Source organism: Agaricus bisporus (genome assembly GCF_000300575.1).
Source record: "Agaricus bisporus var. bisporus H97 unplaced genomic scaffold AGABI2scaffold_17, whole genome shotgun sequence".
Taxonomy (NCBI): domain Eukaryota; kingdom Fungi; phylum Basidiomycota; class Agaricomycetes; order Agaricales; family Agaricaceae; genus Agaricus; species Agaricus bisporus.
In genome coordinates, this window is record NW_006267352.1 from 36,404 (window position 1) to 55,402 (window position 18,999).

Here is an 18,999-nt window from a genome sequence, read left to right on the forward strand (position 1 = left end):
CCGTCGCTGAGCTCGGCCGTTTCCGAGAGAGCCAAACAAACAGCGATAAGTCGCGGCGCCGCTCAGCGGGGGACTGGCACAGAATGTCACCGAGCCTATGCCCGAGGGCGATTTGTAATCACAGAAAACATTTCTTGTTTTCGATGCGTGACAATCAATGAAATATAATTTACTCTGTTGAGACTCTGCCCTATATTAGATTTCCCCGCCCCCTAATGGTATGTCCACAGCCTCGCGAGGTTTCCCATTGGACCGACGACAAGATACGTGCTGTGGTTCAACGTGTTTTCAATTTCCGAGCCTGCTATTATCAGATTCAGGTTGCACGAGCCATATACTCGGGCAAGCATGTTATTGGGTGTGCACCTACTGGTGCTGGCAAAACCTTATCATTTTGGATCCCGATGCTCATGGCCATGGAAGACAGGATCAAGCAAGATAAAATACTAGTTATATCCCCACTGAATCTATTGGCAATGCAGACTGTCGACCTCCTACTGAAAGTTGGCATCAAAGCCGTTTTGCTCACCGGTGACACCTGTACAGCAAAGCTTCTCCGGGTAACTTCTTTTTTGATGGCCGTTGAATCTTCCCTGACGTTCCATCTATCAATCTGATAGGAAGTTGAAGCAGGGATGCATAACGTGATTGTCACCAACCCGGAGATTCTTATGGGTAACAAAGCTGTTCGAGAACTTTTCCGCAAACCATGTGTTGCTAGCTCGTTACTCGAGGTTGTGCTTGACGAAGGCCACTGTGTCCACCAGTGGGCGTCGTTCCGACAGCACTTCAAAAATCTCGGAGACATTCGATACGCTATTCCTGGTGACATATCCTTTTATGTTGCCTCTGCTACACTTCCCAACGACATTTTACTTGAAATTCGAGAGGCACTAAATCTTCGGGACAACACCACTGAGCTCATCATCTACTCAAACGACCGTCCAGACATTTCACTCATGGTTCAGACTATTGTAAACAAAATCAACTCATATTGTGATCTCGATTTCCTCATTCCTGACGGCTTTTCTGTGGACTCGCTACACCCTCCGAAATTTCTCGTCTTTTTTGATAACACAACGGAGACTCGAGAAGCGGTACTTCATCTTCGTCAACGAATGCCAATTAGCCGCGCTCAAGAAATTGTCTGGTTCAATTCTACTTTGTCATCACAAGGTCGAGAAGACATTTTGAAGGATTATAAAATGTCGAAAATATGGGGCCTATGTTGCACAGATGCCTTCGGTATGGTGCGTATTTAATGACATTTAATTTTGAAACTATACTAAAGGGTTCCAAGGGTATGGACGTTGACGACATCAAGATTGTCGTTCAGTACAAAGCAACTACCGACTTCTGCACTCTGTGGCAACGATTCGGTCGAGCGGCTCGTGCTCCCGGGCATCGGGCTGATGCTATTTTATTGGTAGAGAAGAAGAACACTATTGAGGGCCGTGAAACTCGAAACCGGAAACATAAATGTATTCCTGATGACCAGTTACACCTATCAACTTCAAATATGAATGTTGATTCGCACCAAGTGACTTCTCACCGTCCCTTCAAGAAGCCTGAAATTGTAGCAGTCGGAAGTGCTCTCGACAACTTCATCAATATCCCTGATAGCCTTTCCGACAATTGCTCCGACCAACCTAATGACTTATCCAACAATCATCCTCTTGTCTCTGAACCCTTTTCTAATGTTTCTAATGTTGCTTCCGATGGTCTTTCTCCCAGTAACCATCCAGAAAATCGTGCTAGCTGTCGCCGCCGTATCTTAAATGTTTTCTTTGGTAATGATAAGCGACGTGAGTTCTTTAATTCCTAATATTTCATCCTGCTAACTCGGATCGTTGCAGCTGTTTCGGCTCACCTTCTCTGTGATTCCCAGAGTGAGCAGGGATGTCAACGATGCAAACCCATCTCTATTGAGATATGCTGTGATCGTTGTCATCCCGAACATTTTGAACAATATTACATCGGGAAGGTTGAAGCAACTTCAAGCAACACGATACGTCGCTCAAAGGTGAAGGTACCCAATGATGATGAGACGCAGGCCATTTGTGCTAGCCTTTTGCAGGCACTTTTCCGTTGGCGTCGTGAAAACGCATCACAAAAAATCGGGAAAGCGACGATTTCACGATTAGGCTATCAGCGCTTCATGTCTGAACGACTCCTTCACCATCTAGTTTCATGCGCCTATGCCCAAAAAGTTACTACCATCGAAGATCTTACAAAGGAGACAGAGTGGTCGAATGGCTGGATTGTTGACCTGGGACAATCGCTATTAACTCTTCTTCATAAATACTTTCCTCCTCCTATGACTCTGCCAACACTTGCCGACTCGCTTGCTTTATCATTGCCGCCATCGAAGTCACAACAGCGAGGGCAAAAACGTGCATTGCCAACATGTAGCTCATGCCACCACGTTGGTCACCGGAGTACGTAAATCCACAAGTAATTTCATCATCTATTTCTAACACGCTATACAGGCAATAGTTCAAAATGTCCTCAATCCAAGAAACGTTGTTATCCTGATGATAACAAAGAAAATATCGTACCAATTCAAGCTTTTGGCTCATCGTCATCCACCATTCCCAGTGATTTCCTATTTGCTTCTTGCTCCGATTCTGCTCTGCATCAACTCCCGTTTCCTACCCGAACAATAGTTCAGCCACCCTCGTATTCCGTCAAAAAAGAACTTGTTGAATCTGCTATAAGCTCCACATCATGCCTGCCATCATCGTCTACCAATCCTTATCTTCACTTGCTCAGCAACAACTTATGGTGGGCATCATCATAAATCAAGACTTCCATCATCATCGACTTCAATTTCGAGATCAGCACTTTCTTCGGCATCTAAAACGGTGTCCTTGTCTTTCATCTTTTGCATTCCGACAGCCATTACATCCTGTACTTCATATTCGGCTGTCCGTCCCGTCACAAATTCATTACTTTGTTCCTTTCGCATGTATTCTGCCAATTTTTCAAAAGTTGCTTTCATGTCTGCAGGTGAGTGTCGGGTTGTTTTGTGATCAAGACAAAACATATTTTCGAATTGTTGGCGAATATTCTTGTATGTCTCGATTAATGGTGACTCTATGATCATTCGATCAACGGTTCGATTTGAAAACTGTCCCCCATGTATCCTTTTGATATATAGGTTATTCAATTCAATGACCCAATCAATTCCACGGAAACCGTTGCTTCGTCCAGTGGGATTGCAAAGTATGTTCATTCTAATAGCGCGACTAATATGGCTTAGGATAATTGAAACAGGAACAGAATTTGGCACGTACCTCAGTCCTTTTGGATAACGAAAATGTATGTTTTCAATATACCGTTTCAATTCAGCTGCATATTTATGCTTCCCGCAGCCTGTGAAAATATGTATCCATGAAAGGAATGTTGCTTCGAGGTGGCCGATATCACCAATATTCATTGCGTAAGTTGTCTCTTCATATAAAAGAAACTGGCGATGCATCAGCATCATATTTTCTTTTATTGGATCTCGATTTTCAGTTCTTTGATTGCGCAACTCGTCCATATCTGGAGGAGCAACATGTTCAGCAGCGAGTTCGCGTGATAAGTGGTAGATTTCATCCCAGGTAGGCTCCTTTGTCGCCCATTCCTCCACCGTTTGGCATGAACCTTTTGTAGACTTCTTAATCATTATTCGCCACAAATCCAGGCGCCCGACAATCCCACAATGTTGAACAACCTCGTGCATTGAACGGAAATCTGCTTTTGCCTTGAGCCTTTTAGCGTCATTTTTCCGCAGGCACGAGATAAAGCTGAGTAGTGTGTTTGGGCCCTTTTTCGCCTTTGCTGGTGCAATGAATTGTTTCCATAACGCATCTGTGCAGGCCATTTTGAAATGAAAAAGGCCAATCACATACACCATGAATTGGAAACGGCGGAATGGGGAACGCTCTTCCGCACGCTGCTGCATGAGGCTCCGTATATGTTGACCGGTTAAAAGGTCTCCAAAAATTATTATTGCCGTATTTCCGATGGTTTTTGGCATTCCCAACTCGGAGTTCTGTTCTGACTGCAGTACGTCATTTGTGTCTCCAATATTCGCTTGATTAAAAATGTTTTCTAGAACTTGAGCATTCTGTGCAGGTGTGCTGGGACCGATTGGAATGGCTCCCATCGGAACTTGGGTTGTTTCAATGATAGGAATACGCTCTACATCTTTTGGAGGTTTCAGATTCCCTTTGAACCTCTGAAAATATTCCGGTCCATGCTCGACAAGATCTGCGCAAATCCGATAATGAGCATAGTTATCCCAGCTGTATCTCTCGTGTATGTGGTTTTCTTCTGCTTCCTCCTCTAATTTATTGAAGTGATTCTCCAGCTGTTCCCATGAAATTGGCTCCGGATTACAGAAAATCTCATGAAGACGGTCTGAGCACTCGAGATCTGATAAATGTACCCCATGATTAAGTGGGAACATGGCTGAGGATGTTAAATGAACGATGGAACTTTCATGTGAGTTCTCGAGTGTTGGCATATGGTGTTTGAGATTTATGTCAAGATTATCGTAGGCATATGCGGTGGTAAATGTGGCTGCAGTAGTACGTATTTGATCTTCGGACCTGATTGAAAGACTCTTGATGGCGTTGTTGATAGTGCTTGGTGCAATGGAAACACCGAGATGGGATAAAAGTCTGACGACAGCCTCGGGGGCCCCACAGGCCTGAAGAAATAATCCAACCAGTGACTGGAGTGCATTGCATTTTCGGTTCGTGTTCTGCATCATGATGCTCAAGCAGACTATTTGTTTCTTCACGATTACAGTATGAGTGGACTGCTTAAGAAATAAACATGGGACTCACAATACGAGCAAGCTTTTTATCCCTCTCCTCGAGGAGATTACCAACATTATCAGGTGCGTCGCCCCTTGCAAACAACCCGGAATCATTATTGTCCAACAAATCATCATCGTCTGACTTCTCTTCCTCATCCACTATAGTAGCTTCAGGCTCTATGATTGCTTCTCTCATTTGCAATGCCTTTGTCGCTTTCCTTTTCTGGGTGAGTTTCCTATGGCGCAGTACATCTGGATCTGCTTGGAGGAGTTTTCGAAGTAGAGTCCAAATACTGGGGGCGTATTTCTCCATATTGGCTCCCAAGTGCTCGATGTCGCACTCCTGTATTTTTTCTACCGAGGATTTCTCTGCTGTAAAATGATATCCAGCTTCGCTTCTGGTCAACGACTGAACCTCTTTCAAAAACACGCTGCTAGCACCCTCCATCATCCATGTCCGAGTAGCATTGTCTGTATTTTTGTTCAATTTAAAAAGATCAAGGACCTCTGGAATATCCGAAATCAACTGTCGTGCTGTGGTTGAGGTTTGCATTGAAGGATTTGTCAATATGACTGTCAGGCATTCGACAAATGAAATATGCGCCTCTTCAAGTTCTTGAATAATAAAAGCAGCGGTTGATAAAATTGTCATATCGGAGGGGTTCTTGTTCTCTCAACTACTCTGCGAGCTAGAGGGAAGAGATGCGGGGGTTCCATGCTTTGGCCCTCACAAAACCATGTTGTAGTCTCGTAGTAGATACTCAAGGTTACATTAAAATGGCTCTAACAAGTGTTGATATAGTTGAGGGATTTTCTAAGCCGTAGCACCAAATCGGCACTGTCACAACTTACTCCTCTCGCGTCACTCGGGATAACCGAATAATTGGATTAGTCATTGTCCTGATTTGGGAGGTGCAGGCGTGGGAACAACATTCTGTGCCAGCCCCTCGCAGAGCGAGGTCTTCCTTATAACTGTTTGCCTTTGTTTATTCCTCGCTCACGAGGGTCTGGGAAGGAGCCTGAATACTGGCATGTATTCTCCTGTTACCATGCGGCAATATGTACTGAGTTAGACTGCACGCCGATGAGGCATTCGTTGTGCATCATCGACAACTACATTACGTATTTTCGTATCAAAGTCGAGTAGGAAAGTAGTCTTCCATATTCCAATGTTAAGCGGATGCATGACAAGCCAGATGCAGCTTGGAAAAAGCCTGTAAGCAGCTGCCTTTCAAGTTCTTTCACATGTGTTGACTAACTCACAGCACCGAGTTTGGTTGCCCGCATGAGCCCGCATGCCTGTGTACAGATGTATTCCACATTTCTAACACGCAATTAATAGTCCCCCGATAAGAAGTATGTAACACGAACACAAGTTCTTAACATCACTGCTCCGGGACCCCATTCTAGCCCGCTGCACGTTTGTGTTACATTTCTGTTTTAGTCATTGGAGTGAATTGCCTCGCCACTTCTATGAATACATATGTTGGGGAGGAGGTAGGCACTTCGCGATCGCTATGCTTCGTTCTACCAGGAGGTAGCCCGAAATTTAGATTAACCTTGACGCACTCTACGTGAAGATAGGGGATAGAAAATCTAAAGGACGACATGTATAATCTCATCTTAACCCATCTTAATGTCCAAAATAAATAAATAAGATCGATTCACAAATGCGAATCGCCTATAAGAAACAGAATGCCGATGATTAAAAAATCAGGTGACGTTCAGGCCGAGTGGAACCTCCACACTCCCCCACTCCACACAAGCCTCGTAGAAGTATATTACACTGAACAGGATGAATAGGATAGCGCCGCAGCTGGTGACTAGGGAAGAAGTATTAAGAGAGTGGTCGGCATAGGCATAAATAAATCTGACATACCGTGTCTAACAGATATTTTGTTGGAGATAAAACGGCCTCCGATGACAGCCAATGCGGTACAGAAAGAATGTCCAATAATTGTACCCAAAGTAACTAGATATACATTCTAGGCACATGGCGATCAAAAGAGGTAGAAGCAAAGAAGCGCATGTTGACACTCACATGAGAAGCGCCCAGCGCAATTGTGGCGATCTGACTTCGGTCTCCCCATTCTCCTAGAAATGTCAAAACGAAAGCTTGAACGAAGACAGGCCCGAAAACCATGCTCGAGAAGTTCCTGGCACCTTCAATCCAAGCTGATTTTTTTGCAGACTTAGGGGGCGACGGAGATGAAGAAAAGATTTCTCCCTTTCCCTCCTCAAGAACTTCCATCGGCACATCTTCGCCGTTATCCTCGGCAATTTCCTCCTCTGCTTCTCTCATCTCCTCGCGCATCTTTTCGCTACCAGCATTTCCTTTCATCCTTCTTGCTTCGTCAGCCATTTTGAGTCCAAATATCAAGAATAACATGGCCGCTGCCATTTGTGTCCATGTCCGTGGTATAAGCGTGGGTAATATGTGCCCGAGTAATGCAGAGAGCGCTGACATGAGCAGTAGGGAGGCAATGGCGCCAGAGAAGACAAAGAGACGAGGATGGCGCATAGCCAATAAAGCAGATATGAGGAACGTCTTGTCACCAATTTCAGAGAAAAGAATAAGAAGTATAGATTGAACTATCGTCTCTAAAAAAGATGAATCCGCCGCCACTGGCAGCGACGGCGAGGAAGTGGCCGACATCGGCGTCGTCGTGGAAGTGTAACGAAGTCTTACCTGAGACTGCGCAGTAACCCGCGATAACATTCCCACGATCACAAATGGCGCCGATATCCGTTTCAACCTTGCTGTGAGTTCTTAATTATAACTACATCATTGAAGCGTCAGATTGGCTCTCAGCTGTCCTATAATGCCTCGATAACTGTGATATGGATGGACTATACCAAAAGTTTGATGCTGCAAGCGACTAGCAAAATGATTCGGTGAGATTATATTACTCCCTTGCCTAACACTATTCACCGAAAATCTTCTCATAACACCAAGCGTTATCATCCCAAGCGTAATGCTTCCCGCTCATAGGTGCCGGCACTGGCTGTGTTACAAAGTCGCCTGTTGCCCGTGCCGGTAAAGCCCTTCCGACACGACATTCAAATGCTTCAAGTTGGCATAAAGATATCTCCCCCGAAAACGCAGGGGGACCAGATAATGGCCAACGTGGGGATCGAACCCAAGACCTTCGCGTTATTAGCACGACGCTCTAACCAACTGAGCTAGTCGGCCTGCATATCACAAATTGTGGTCTTATGGTAAGTTCCCAGGATCAGTGGTTCAAGCAGCAATCATTAAAGTCATACAATTAATCTACATAAGTATATATCTAGATAAAGCTTACCTACGGTGGTCCCCACATGTTCCTTTGCGATCTCGTTGCGGTAGCTTCCTGAGCTTTCCTAATTTCCATATCAACCCTCCCTTCAGTCACGTTTTTGAAAGCATTAAAGATGACTTCTATACCCCAAGTACTTGCTGCCCTATTCAGCTGCCCCAACTCTGCTGCAGCGACCCACATCATTCTTCCGAAAACCGCCAAAAGGTAGATCTCTGGCCCCCACGCCAGAAAGTCGGAATCATCCGTTTGGGCATAAGCCCCAGGAATAATCCACCCGATTGTCATCAGGTCGGGATCGTTCAAGTGCGGAATATTCATTACATGAATCCCGCCAACCATCCTATCCTCGAAACACGGCGACGGTTCATCATTCCGGTTGATCACCTGAAATTCGACGATCGGTATTCGTTCCAATTCCGGTGATTGGAAGAGGTCGACGTGTTGTAAGTTCATGTTGATATTTCGCAGCCGTAAGATGCGTAGCGAATGGTTTAAGCGTTTGAACCAATCCTCGAAAGGCTTGAACAATCTCTGTTCCTCAGGAAGGGCGGAGAAGTATTCCCCATGATGAAGTACCTCGAGATTTGGAAAGTTGAAATAGTTGAATATTTCATAGCCAAGGCCATTGCAATCGATATTTAAGATACGAAGGTGAGGGTTGGTTACAAGCTGCTCGTTCTGTAACTCTGCAGCGTTCTCCGTCACCGCTTCTGCAGTAATGTCGAATCTTGTTACAGCGGCGCAGGCATGAAGCAGCAAAAGTAGCTGTAAGGCAGACATATCCACAGTCACTATTGTGAGCTCCGTAAGTCGTGTGAAAGCCATCCAATATCTCGAGTTGTATAATTTATTGAGGGGAGATAACGATAGAGTGAGTCGGCGGAGGAAAGGATCCCGGAGGACGTTATCAACGAGAACGCCTATCCCAACGGCATTGTAAGGGTCAATCACGAGCTTGATTTCTTCAATTCGGTTGCTTTGGTCAAATGGTATGTTGGGCATATAGATGTCGAGAGGAACGCCAATATTGAGAATTAATTGACCCCAGACTGGTCGAAAGAGTAAGATAGTGGTTAAAGCTTGGATGATATAAGGCTGCGTCTGATCGGAGGGATATCTCTCCCCGGACACGAGGATGTTCATGGGTATTCTAGCAGCCCTACGGACCCATGAGCGGAGAAGCAATATCGAGGGGGATTGTTGGTCAATGTTGACTTGCATGTAGGACCAAAGTTGAGGTGAGGAATTCACGATATAGTGCCAACGTTGACAAATAAGGGACAACTCGTTCCTGGTCTTGTACATGGTTTTGAAATCGAGCCAGTTTTGAAGGGGAAAGGAGCTGGCATGCCAACGCAGAATGATACCGACCACCTCGTCAGGGATGTCCTGGACAGGCATTGTGGGTCCTTTCAAACTGCCCCACTTGATTAGACAAGCCTCAGTAAATCAACCATCGTGTACGTACGCAAGATTATATCGGGCTTACAATGTCCGTATCTCTTCTCGCATCTGTCGTCAGGAATATGACTGAGAATCGCGTCTGAGCTAGTCAATCATCGGAGGCAAAATTTGTATGTACCTTGTGGGCACGGGCACAGAGTCGTAGTTTAAAAAAGTATGATACCACGGACTCTTTATATTATTTGTCCCGTGTATCACAATGTTTGACACTACACATCACACACATTTACCGCTTGGGTCAAGCTTGGGTACCCTTCCAAACGAACTACATGCTTCGGTTTCAAAGCTGGCCTTGATATTGTGTTTTCGCGAAGTATCGCCCACAGTGTAACGAAAAAGCCTCGAGCGACACATGGCGTCCCTGTCACTCAAAAATAAGGCGAAACTATATTACGCCAATAACCGAGCATCTCGGCTTTCGTTCTTCGAGGCATCATTATACCAACCACTCCTTTGTTCTTCCTCATGTCTATGAGACATGACCCAAGGCCAAGGCTCTGCTTCGGACCTTCTCCTGTAGGTAATACAAATGAAGTATAGCATGGGAACTAGTGTATCATTAATTTACACTGCAGCAGGGGTGCTCTGTCTGCAAACCACGTGGTAGAATCAGGGTACATTTTGAAACAAAGATACGTTACAAGATACGTTATACATATTGAGCGCCTGACGTTGAATTACCGTGAGTTCTAGTCAGAAATCCCAAAATAAATTACGCGTCCTTCGGTGGACGAAAATGGACAGCAGTCTTATGACCAAGTTCCAAATGATCCAGTATCGGGGATGACATAGCCCCCACACCATATATATGGTACTGTTCCCCAACAATATCCTTGGTGGCCACCATCAAGCGATCCAAGCGTTTCATGATATTGAAGGTTGTAGCAACTCCAACACAAAACATGCTAAAAAGTGTTCAATCTTTCCCACTATTTACAATGGTGCGGACGATACATACAGGTATTGCTCATTTTGCAATGTTTCCATTGTGAGGGACCGAGGAAGACCGAAGTCGACTTCTGACTGTTGATGAATGACATTCAAACCATGATATCGGAGTGCGAATCGGTCGACGAGGGGTGCTGGCGTAATTTGCGGTAAGGGACTTCCGGTTCGGAGAGAAGATGTTATCATCGCTGAGCGTGAATGAGGAGGAATCAGCGAGAAAATCGTCATTCTGCTGATCTCGATAGCTTACAGATAACAGCCAGCACGTCGCCCTGGAAGTTGGGGTCAGTAAGACGTGTCCGTTTAAGCAAAGCCTTTGTCCAAGCAGGTTCGAGGCGATCTATAACAGCTAATAGATGGGCCAATGATGAAGCGACCTGACTGTTGGAGTCGGCGTGAGTCTGGCAATGCAGAACCAAATGTGGTTGCATACAGTTGGAGTTCCATGATCTTCTGGTATCGACTCGCGGGCCATCGACCACGAAGTGAAAACTGACAAAGGTTTCTTCAGTCAAATAAAGGCAAAAGATCAGGCTTAAAATACCTCGTAAATAACATTCTGGCGTAACACCGCAGATCTCTTGAGTTTACTCCGGATAGCTATAAGGCAAGTGATAATTTCTTGAGCTTCAATCTCCTGTGGGGCGTTCGCAAACGAAACAATCGAGCAATATATCGAGCCCAACTCGGCAGAGGTCGTTGACAGCAACCGTCTCTGATATCGCCGAATAGTCGTTGCAGGTGGTAGGAAGGATACGATACTAGGATTATAATCAGTGCTGGAGTATTGTAGATGCAAGGGAGCGACTTGCAATGAGGCGAAAACGCCAGCAGTAACCAATACAAACCGCCTCCACGCGGTTTCGAAACCTGATCCAGGTGATCCAGGGCGAACAATGTAAACATCTTGGTAAGAATAACCAACGACCTGTAGTGCGCATAAAAAGCTATAACAATGATCATTTCGTTTTCAAAAGGGGATATCGACGCACGAGGACTATTGTAACAAAGAATATTGCATTGGTCATGGGAGGCCCCGGCCAATAGAGCCTTCCATAGTAGAAGAAAGGAAAACAAACACCGAAAACAGCCGCCAGGCCATATGGACTGGCGACGGCATTACCACGCGATATATACCTGTTTTAAGATGAGTTTTACAGATTTGCCTGATTCCACCACAAGTAATGCTTGCCATAAGACCATTCCTACGACGCTTCCCAGGAATGTACTCATAATCCGAGCAACGAGGCCGAAAATGGTATCCCCTCTGAACCTTGCGATCGTCAATTGTCCCATGACCCTGTAAAAGAAGCAACCATTTTAGCCGATGTTCTTTGTTCACAAAATAGATCAGACTTCGCACAATCCCCAGACGAATCGATTCTCTAAAAGATTTCAATATCATAAATCAGATTTCATCCTCAAGGAGATAAAAACGCACGATAAGCAAATGAGGCCGAGCCCTTGAAAAAGAAGGGCAGACTCAAGGCGATCGTGAACAAACCTGCCTTGATCGCAAACAATACGTTTCCATGCATCAACCCTACGGCACCATAATACAGAACCGACATTGCCCATTCAAACACGTTCCGAGGTGGAAGTGCATCTGGGTCACGCTGGCGCGGAAGGCCGAGGTCTTCCTCCATGGCTGGCTGGACACCCTGGATCACGTCTGCGATGTGCGCGAAATGAGTAAGTGATCTTTAACAGACGATTAAAAAGAACGGAGTCGGTTTGGAACGGGCATAGTCCAGAAAGACAGACTTACCTGGATCATCGTCGTCATCATCGTGGACGCCCGAAACATCGTACTTGGACCACTTTAAGTTTTTCAAAAAGCGTCCAATTGGTGTCCACAGTCTCAGTCGTTCCCTATCCACTTCGAGCCTTACAACCTCATTAAGCTGAGCATAATGATGAGTCGAGATATAAGCATAAATTGATGAGAAATGAACTTACCATGTTCACGACAACGTCAGAGAACTGCATCAGGTGAAATTGATAAACGTAACAGTGGAAAAGGTACTGGTGATTTGGCATGACCTGGTCTGAATGATCTTGCCGATTTTCAAATACTGCCTTATAGGGTTCCAACACCTTCAACCTGTTCACAGATACCTATTAGACTTTATTGTTAGAGAACCTCGGATTCAGAAACGCACCTCTTATCAGACCTGAATTCCTCCAGTGCCGCCGCAACACGATGCCTCAATGCCTGAATTGCATCGATTTTATTCTGCCTCTCTGCCTCTTCATCTGCAGTGTTTCTCCATAACTTGAATCTATCCTTCCTCACCGTTCCCAACCAGTCTCGAATACCTGCCAAACCTTCCCCGGCAGCAACGAGAAGGTCATCACAACTGCAATCCGAAAAAAAAAAGTGAAAATCATATCGCAAGGATTAAATTGAAGTACTGTACCATTCTCGTAAGAGCTCCGTCAAGAGTTGCGTATAATGTTCCGCGCATGGATCATGCATTTTGGCCTCGAGGTTCATATATCTCTGGCTCTCAAACATACCTACAATACCCTCTTCTCTCTTTCTCCCAAGTGATAAATGCAATAGGGCACTGTGAAGATGGGGTCCATGCTGATGAGTGTGAGAGTGTGTGCGGTGGCGATGGTGATGATGATGATCGGAATGCTGATGATGTGAGGTAGTAGTGGGAGTTAAAGGTGGAGAAGATATCGAAATTCCTTCACGACCCTTCGACGATGCGGTTCTAAACGACGCCATAGCCCGAACAGATCTTGAGCTTGTGCCTTCCAATGTGGTATTGTTATCCTCGTTGGTAGTGAGGTCGATCCGATGGGTATCTCCCTCCCGCGGTTGAACTTCAACATGTAGTGTAGGCCGACCCTCAGGGTGTTCTATGGAAGGGGCTCGTGATAGTTGAGGAGTTGTAGGTGCAGGGGTATTGTATCCAGATGGCATTGGAGTAGCCGGAAATTTGTCAATATGAGGATTAGCGAAGACAAAGTACCGGGTCATTCCGTCCGCTCTCGTGGATAATTTTCTTCCTAGACTATGTAATACGCAAAAATCGGTGGGTGCAAAGCGAGCCCATATGATGTCGATTCGAAGAAGGCGATACGCTGCAGCGAGGCCGAGTAAACTTCCTTCTGCGGCGTTGTTGGAAGATTTGATGGAAGACGCAAGCGCCGAGAATTCCTCTGATGCAACACTACTTCCCAAGAGCTGTCGATGCTGTTCAAGGGAGGAGATAAGTGGTGTCAGAAACGCTTGAAGCAAGGAAGTGAATTGGGCAGAAATGGTCGACGGAAAGATGAAGATCGAGCCCAGGAGGGAGATTGCGGAATGGAACGCTAATGGAATTGCGATGGTTTGACCAATCTAGCAAGGCGTTTGAGTCATTTGATGTATAAGAAACACCACAAACTTACGCGATAGAAAGGGAACGGATATAAGACGCCAAAAGTCAACGAGGTATCTATAATTAAATGAGCTTGTGATTCATAACGATGAGTTGGAAGCGTACCAATTGAGATACAGGCGAAGATGCAAGCAAAAAAATAAGGTCCAGGGCCCAATCTCGCTTTGATATACAGGAAGAAAGCACTTCCAAAGAAGAGGAAGACAGCAATGATGACTGTTGGCTAGGTTGTATTAGCCGGATACATGAACTACAATAGGTGGATAACGTACTCCGGCTTGGATGTATTGGCCAGTCGCAGCTTGAAAGACCGTCGCGCTATAATCAGTGTTGGTCCTGGCAAGATTTGCCAAAAAGAGAGCGAGGCAAGACCAACTGCTCCGGGAAGCCAATGAATGAGTGAACAGGGGCTATGGGAAATGAGGGCAAGTGTGACGTACGCCCATGCCAGCGTAACAAATAATAAAATAAGAAGCTCGCGTTCAAGGACGGCCGTAAAGGGATCATTTGGCGGTGACAAAAATGCAGCTGCCAACGACAATCAGGAGATGCTTTTTTTCTTGAAGGATAATGGAATCACCTATGAGGACCACGAAGCTGGCCTGAAATTTTGAGATCAGCAACGAAAAGAAAGAAAACTTGAGGGAAAAAGTGAACCTGGCCCAACACAAGTTCCAGTCTTGGGACGATGAGGAACAGAGATGAAACCCAAGCGACTACAGCACATCGAATGACGACCTTGATATTTGACCAAGTCCAAGCTTTCGGTATCCATTGCAAGTTCTGTGGCAAGTGAGATTTAGATCGCTTAGCTCCGGCGCTCGAAGAATGTGACGAGCGTGAGGAAGATGTAGTATCAGTACTAAATTGATCCTGACCATCGACCGTTTGTTGCCGGTTCTTTTCGCTGATCCGTGCTCCTGGTGCCGCCGGACTCTTGCTCTTGAAAAGAGGCATGTTGGCAGAGCCCCCAGTGGCCAACAGTGAGAAAAGTTGAGGCGGATTAAGCGAGAAAATCCTGCGTTATTTCAGTCAACTCCACCCGTCATGTGATTTCAGCCACTACGCCATGTCAGGCACACCGGGTACGCTTTGGCCTGTGTCCTTCCATTTTGGGGTGTAATGTAGGGCGGGCCATGGAAACTGATCGTCGCGGTGTCCCTGCATGTAGCATCCTTCCCCGCTTAATTCTTTGATAGAGGTTCAATAATTGATATGGAGGGTTTTCTCTTATGCTTGTTTTTTTGCCTGAAGTGCGTCGGAATCATCACTTTTCGTAATTCCAAAGCTATCTCAGTATTTCACTGCAGCTCATAAGCATCGAGTGCCAATTTCACCGGGTAATTTTCAGGAGACTGTAAAAAATTGGGGAGTTCCGGGTAAAGTCTTTCATCGTATGCACAAAAATGACATATCCCGCCAAATGCTGATCTCATGAGTCGCCTTGATTAATTTTCGAAGTTTGGGCATTGTAGTGGCGAGGTGAAACCCATACCGTACACAATGTATATCTGTAGGTGCTGGTCTACTGATATAAGAAATATGAAGTCGCTCCAAAAAGTCAAATCTTATAGAAGCCCTCGGTGCTGGTCGCCTACCTGCCCCCGCGGCGCTAGAGGTAATCTCGACTCCTCAGGGGCCCTCGTACACATGCAATTAGTACGAACATTCTACCATCCTGACGATGCTCCTATAGTATTGTTTACAGCCAGGTTTTCATAGCTTTGTAGTGGAGTGGCGGACTTTGGCGCGAGGTTTTCTTGTTCTTTCCTCCATTCTATCTTCTCTACGCGCACCTCGCCATCAATCAACTGGTAAACGTATGTTACGACGATTGGACCTTGGATATCAAGAAGTGCGAACGACGGTATAGGATCACTGCGAAATATTATCAACAATGCTACGTGAAGAGTAGAAGACGACTTGCCCATTGAAGGAGCCCGACCATGCCCCACTAGCCGAGCCTGGGTTGATAAAGAATCTGTTGTCCATCTCCGTGGCTTGAAAGCTAAGAAGCAATCAGCAGCTGAAGAGGATGGGACGCAATGACGCAGCACGTACACATGAGTATGGCCTGATACCAGAACATCGACATCCATTTGTCGGGCGATAGATCTCAAAGAATCAATGTCACCCGTTGGTATACATTGGTGACCATGAATCACTCCAATCTTGAGAGGATTATGGACGATGGTAGCAGACATTGGAAAATTGGAGCCCTAGAGCGCAAGTCCAACGCCGAGACGGAGGAACAGGAGCTGAATAAGCCACCTCGTACGAAGAATAACAAATGAAATGACAAGCACCTCGTCATAAACTCCCTTCACGACATGAACATCGGGGGAGATTGTCCGCAGGTAGTCGAAAGTCTCTTTATCACAGACGTTGCCTGTGCACAAAATCTGCTGTATTTTTCCAGGTACAAGAAGCTTCTTGAATTTGAGGGGAAGATCGTGGATCCTGTGGGGTATGTGAAGGTCGCCAATGACGAGAACAAGGACCATTGCGTAGACGTAAGTAGGACAGAGCAGCAATTCCAAAAATAGTTTGCACAGTATTTGGCATACGTGCCCTAGTCAAACAATGACATAATTTCCCCTCATGAGTGAACTTTATTATCTTCATCACCTCAATCTATGTAGCTAGATTAAAGTATTACAGTACCCGACGGTTTTCTAGGTCTCCACCAGTCTTTTGCGCATGTTCGTTGGAGCGTTTATCTGACGAACGCGCCGGCATCCCGTGTCATACTAAAAGCTCTGCGCATGCATTCCCGCTGCCCGAAAGGCCGGACTATGATGATTATACTAACTCTGAAAGAAAAAATAACATTAGGCATTACTAGTTTGTAAAGAGATTAAATACGTCGTTTTTATTACTCCTCCATCCAACTCTTCCACACCTCTGAGCCTGAATCCCGTCGGTCCGGACAACTATACTTAACACCTCTAACCTTGACTATGCACCCGATGGCATGGAAATCATCTAGCGCCACATCTCGAATCACCTCCTTCAAAGCATTAAAAACACTTCGACGCCAGTACGTGACTACAAAAACAACCCGTCTCATACTTTCCAACCCGTTTATCACGTTAATGAAATCTTGCCAAGGCCATAAGGAACGGAAATCCTCGATCGAGAACACTGTTAGATCCAAGTGCAAGATAAGAAGGTGAATATGTGGTGAATTTATGGAGGATATAAGGTCCAGGAGCCATGAGAGGGTATGACGAGAACTGTTTGAATGTAAAGATGACAAGTCCACGTATACGCGGAGAGACCTCAAGTGAGTATTATTCACCAGAGACAGAGTACAACCTGACGATCCGTTATTAGGACCAGTCCGAGATGAGTAGAACCGCAACGCACCGTCAGGAAAATCAAGAGCGAGCTCTTTGACCTCGGTCGCTCTTCCCAGTAGTTGACCGATGAGGTTCATTAACATCCTTTCTCTGACGACTAGACCCAATTTCTCGAGACGGGATGCCGCATCCTCCTTTATCAACCATCGCAGCATTTTCTCCTCTGGTGATCCCAAGTATAAATTCTCCAACGCCGAAGGAAACTTCACCCCAGCGAACTCCCGCGAACCATTAGGGTTACCATTCCGAGAAACTGCCATTCCCGCGAGATCTTCCTCGACATCAAAACATCGACAGGACCCCATCCCACAATTCAACAACACCGAATCACAAACCAACGTTCTCAACCCCGCAAACGAAGGCGAACCCACGAACCCAAAGAAATCATGCACACATTCCCAATAACAAGTCCCCACCCTCAAACTCTTCATTGTCGTCGTTATCTTCCCCCTCTCAGAAGGAAACGCAAACCCTTCCGTCAAAGCAGTCACCGCTCCAGGACTCAACTCTGCCCAAGTCAAGTTGTACACCTCCAACACTTCCACACTTTGCATCCCACCACCACCCCGAACCAATCTCGGTAAAACATCATTTATCCACCGATCAACAACATATTCCCCTTCCCTCATCTCCAACCTCCTCACCCAGCATTTAAAACTACACCTCGAATCCTCCACCAACTTTAAAAACTCGAACACATTCGTATAAGTCAACTTGACAGTCCGAAATGTGTATTTGCGAGAAGCGACAAGCCAGGCTGATGACACGAGGGAACACGAGTTGAGTAACGTTGTCGTTCTGTGCAGGTGGTAAGCGATGATGGAATACAATTCCGGTGGCAACCTTGACGCGTTCTTCTCCTTCATAGCCTCCGTACTTGTCCGTCCACGTCCAGGATACGAACAAGTATAACGAACTGGATGAGGATAAGCCGGCTGAACGAAGAACAAAATCCCCGAAGCCACAGCTTCCACAATCGCATTCATCTTTCCTTTCGTAGCAATAGCGGTCGTAGTAGTAGCAGCAGAAACGCCAGGGGAGCTGATGGGAAGAATCACGCTCCCTTCCTGCCAGTGACAACCCATATCAACACCTTCTGTTCTATGTCTGTTTCCCCCCTTCCTAGACCCACGGGTAATAATAGCAACAGTACGAGCGCTGAACAAGTGGAGCAACAGTCACACTCGGGTTGCAGGAGAGTAAGTGAATGTGGAAAAGATGAGAGAGAGAGAGAGCGAAAACCAGAGAGAGCAAAGTGTTTGAAGAGAGTCAACAGTAGTCAAACAAACATAAAGGTAAAAAGCCTAAAAGCTGTCCTTCCCATGCCTCCCCCCTGTTTGACGCGTTGACGCCACATCACATCAAAAAAAGTCAATCAATCAAAGAATGCAGGGTCGCTTCGCTGTTTGGAACTCCCGTTTAGGCAACAGAGTATATTTCATCTCATTCTGACCATGTTCATCGATACACTAATTAAACAAGCTAATAAAAATTATAATACACAGTGCATTCCCTCAAAACCTCCGGCTCCTCCACAAATATCTCCTCCACATCCTTCCACCTCTTAAACCCACCCTCCCTCCAAACCCTCTCCCTCTCCGCCCAATACTCAACCTCCTCCTCCCTCCTCCTCCTCACCTCCTTATCCTCCCCCTCTTCCTCACTCCCCACCCTAAACTCCACCATCACCTTCTTCGGCATCCACACCCTCTCCCCCG

At 45.9% G+C, this 18,999-nt stretch overlaps 7 protein-coding genes and 1 non-coding gene across 8 annotated transcripts; 1 reads left to right on the forward strand and 7 right to left on the reverse strand.

The window, feature by feature from the left end:
• Positions 1–251: 251 nt before the first annotated feature.
• AGABI2DRAFT_50460 (hypothetical protein) lies at positions 252–1,438 on the forward strand (the record flags this gene model as incomplete). Its single annotated transcript, XM_006457318.1, has 3 exons — positions 252–560; positions 621–1,250; positions 1,301–1,438. Coding segments are annotated over 3 exons (1,077 nt in total), but the record flags the coding sequence as incomplete, so codon positions are not given.
• A 1,356-nt stretch (positions 1,439–2,794) lies between these two features.
• Positions 2,795–5,258, reverse strand: AGABI2DRAFT_79752 (hypothetical protein; the record flags this gene model as incomplete). The annotated part of the gene is made up of 4 exons (XM_006457319.1): positions 2,795–3,248; positions 3,297–4,158; positions 4,387–4,813; positions 4,971–5,258. 4 exons carry the CDS (start codon positions 5,256–5,258, stop codon positions 2,795–2,797), a joined length of 2,031 nt encoding a protein of 676 aa, XP_006457382.1.
• Positions 5,259–6,523: 1,265 nt separating this feature from the next.
• On the reverse strand, positions 6,524–7,466 carry AGABI2DRAFT_79650 (hypothetical protein; the record flags this gene model as incomplete). The annotated part of the gene is made up of 3 exons (XM_006457320.1): positions 6,524–6,633; positions 6,690–6,795; positions 6,852–7,466. The coding sequence occupies 3 exons, from the start codon at positions 7,464–7,466 to the stop codon at positions 6,524–6,526; spliced, it is 831 nt and encodes a 276-aa protein (XP_006457383.1).
• Positions 7,467–7,929: 463 nt separating this feature from the next.
• Positions 7,930–8,003, reverse strand: AGABI2DRAFT_t158. Its single transcript has one exon. It is a non-coding gene; the product is annotated as a tRNA-Ile (tRNA).
• A 112-nt stretch (positions 8,004–8,115) lies between these two features.
• Positions 8,116–9,513, reverse strand: AGABI2DRAFT_123254 (hypothetical protein; the record flags this gene model as incomplete). Its single annotated transcript, XM_006457321.1, has 1 exon — positions 8,116–9,513. One exon carries the CDS (start codon positions 9,511–9,513, stop codon positions 8,116–8,118), a length of 1,398 nt encoding a protein of 465 aa, XP_006457384.1.
• Positions 9,514–10,288: 775 nt separating this feature from the next.
• Positions 10,289–14,876, reverse strand: AGABI2DRAFT_212754 (hypothetical protein; the record flags this gene model as incomplete). Its single annotated transcript, XM_006457322.1, has 22 exons — positions 10,289–10,481; positions 10,535–10,712; positions 10,775–10,905; positions 10,958–11,016; positions 11,069–11,285; positions 11,337–11,452; positions 11,517–11,661; positions 11,683–11,690; positions 11,725–11,824; positions 11,888–11,909; positions 11,966–12,196; positions 12,293–12,428; positions 12,484–12,628; positions 12,687–12,884; positions 12,945–13,168; positions 13,367–13,879; positions 13,930–13,976; positions 14,025–14,142; positions 14,192–14,294; positions 14,360–14,447; positions 14,500–14,521; positions 14,577–14,876. The coding sequence occupies 22 exons, from the start codon at positions 14,874–14,876 to the stop codon at positions 10,289–10,291; spliced, it is 3,294 nt and encodes a 1,097-aa protein (XP_006457385.1).
• A 645-nt stretch (positions 14,877–15,521) lies between these two features.
• On the reverse strand, positions 15,522–16,443 carry AGABI2DRAFT_196114 (hypothetical protein). The gene is made up of 5 exons (XM_006457323.1): positions 16,226–16,443; positions 15,981–16,138; positions 15,847–15,927; positions 15,663–15,797; positions 15,522–15,609 (listed from the first exon to the last, which is right to left on the reverse strand). The coding sequence occupies exons 1-5, from the start codon at positions 16,421–16,423 to the stop codon at positions 15,576–15,578; spliced, it is 606 nt and encodes a 201-aa protein (XP_006457386.1). The 5' UTR covers positions 16,424–16,443; the 3' UTR covers positions 15,522–15,575.
• A 351-nt stretch (positions 16,444–16,794) lies between these two features.
• On the reverse strand, positions 16,795–18,982 carry AGABI2DRAFT_123258 (hypothetical protein; the record flags this gene model as incomplete). The annotated part of the gene is made up of 2 exons (XM_006457324.1): positions 16,795–18,348; positions 18,785–18,982. 2 exons carry the CDS (start codon positions 18,980–18,982, stop codon positions 16,795–16,797), a joined length of 1,752 nt encoding a protein of 583 aa, XP_006457387.1.
• Between the last annotated feature and the right edge of the window lie 17 nt (positions 18,983–18,999).

Excerpts from the sequence above, each read along its gene's own strand:
- AGABI2DRAFT_196114 (XM_006457323.1), bottom strand. The coding sequence starts at position 16,423 with ATGGTCCTTGTTCTCGTCATTGGCGACCTTCACATACCCCACAGGATC. Across the intron at positions 15,798-15,846 it reads TGGTCGGGCTCCTTCAATGG|TGATCCTATACCGTCGTTCG; the intron begins GCAAGTCGTCTT and ends AATATTTCGCAG. Across the intron at positions 15,610-15,662 it reads CAAGAAAACCTCGCGCCAAA|GAGCATCGTCAGGATGGTAG; the intron begins GTCCGCCACTCC and ends ACAATACTATAG.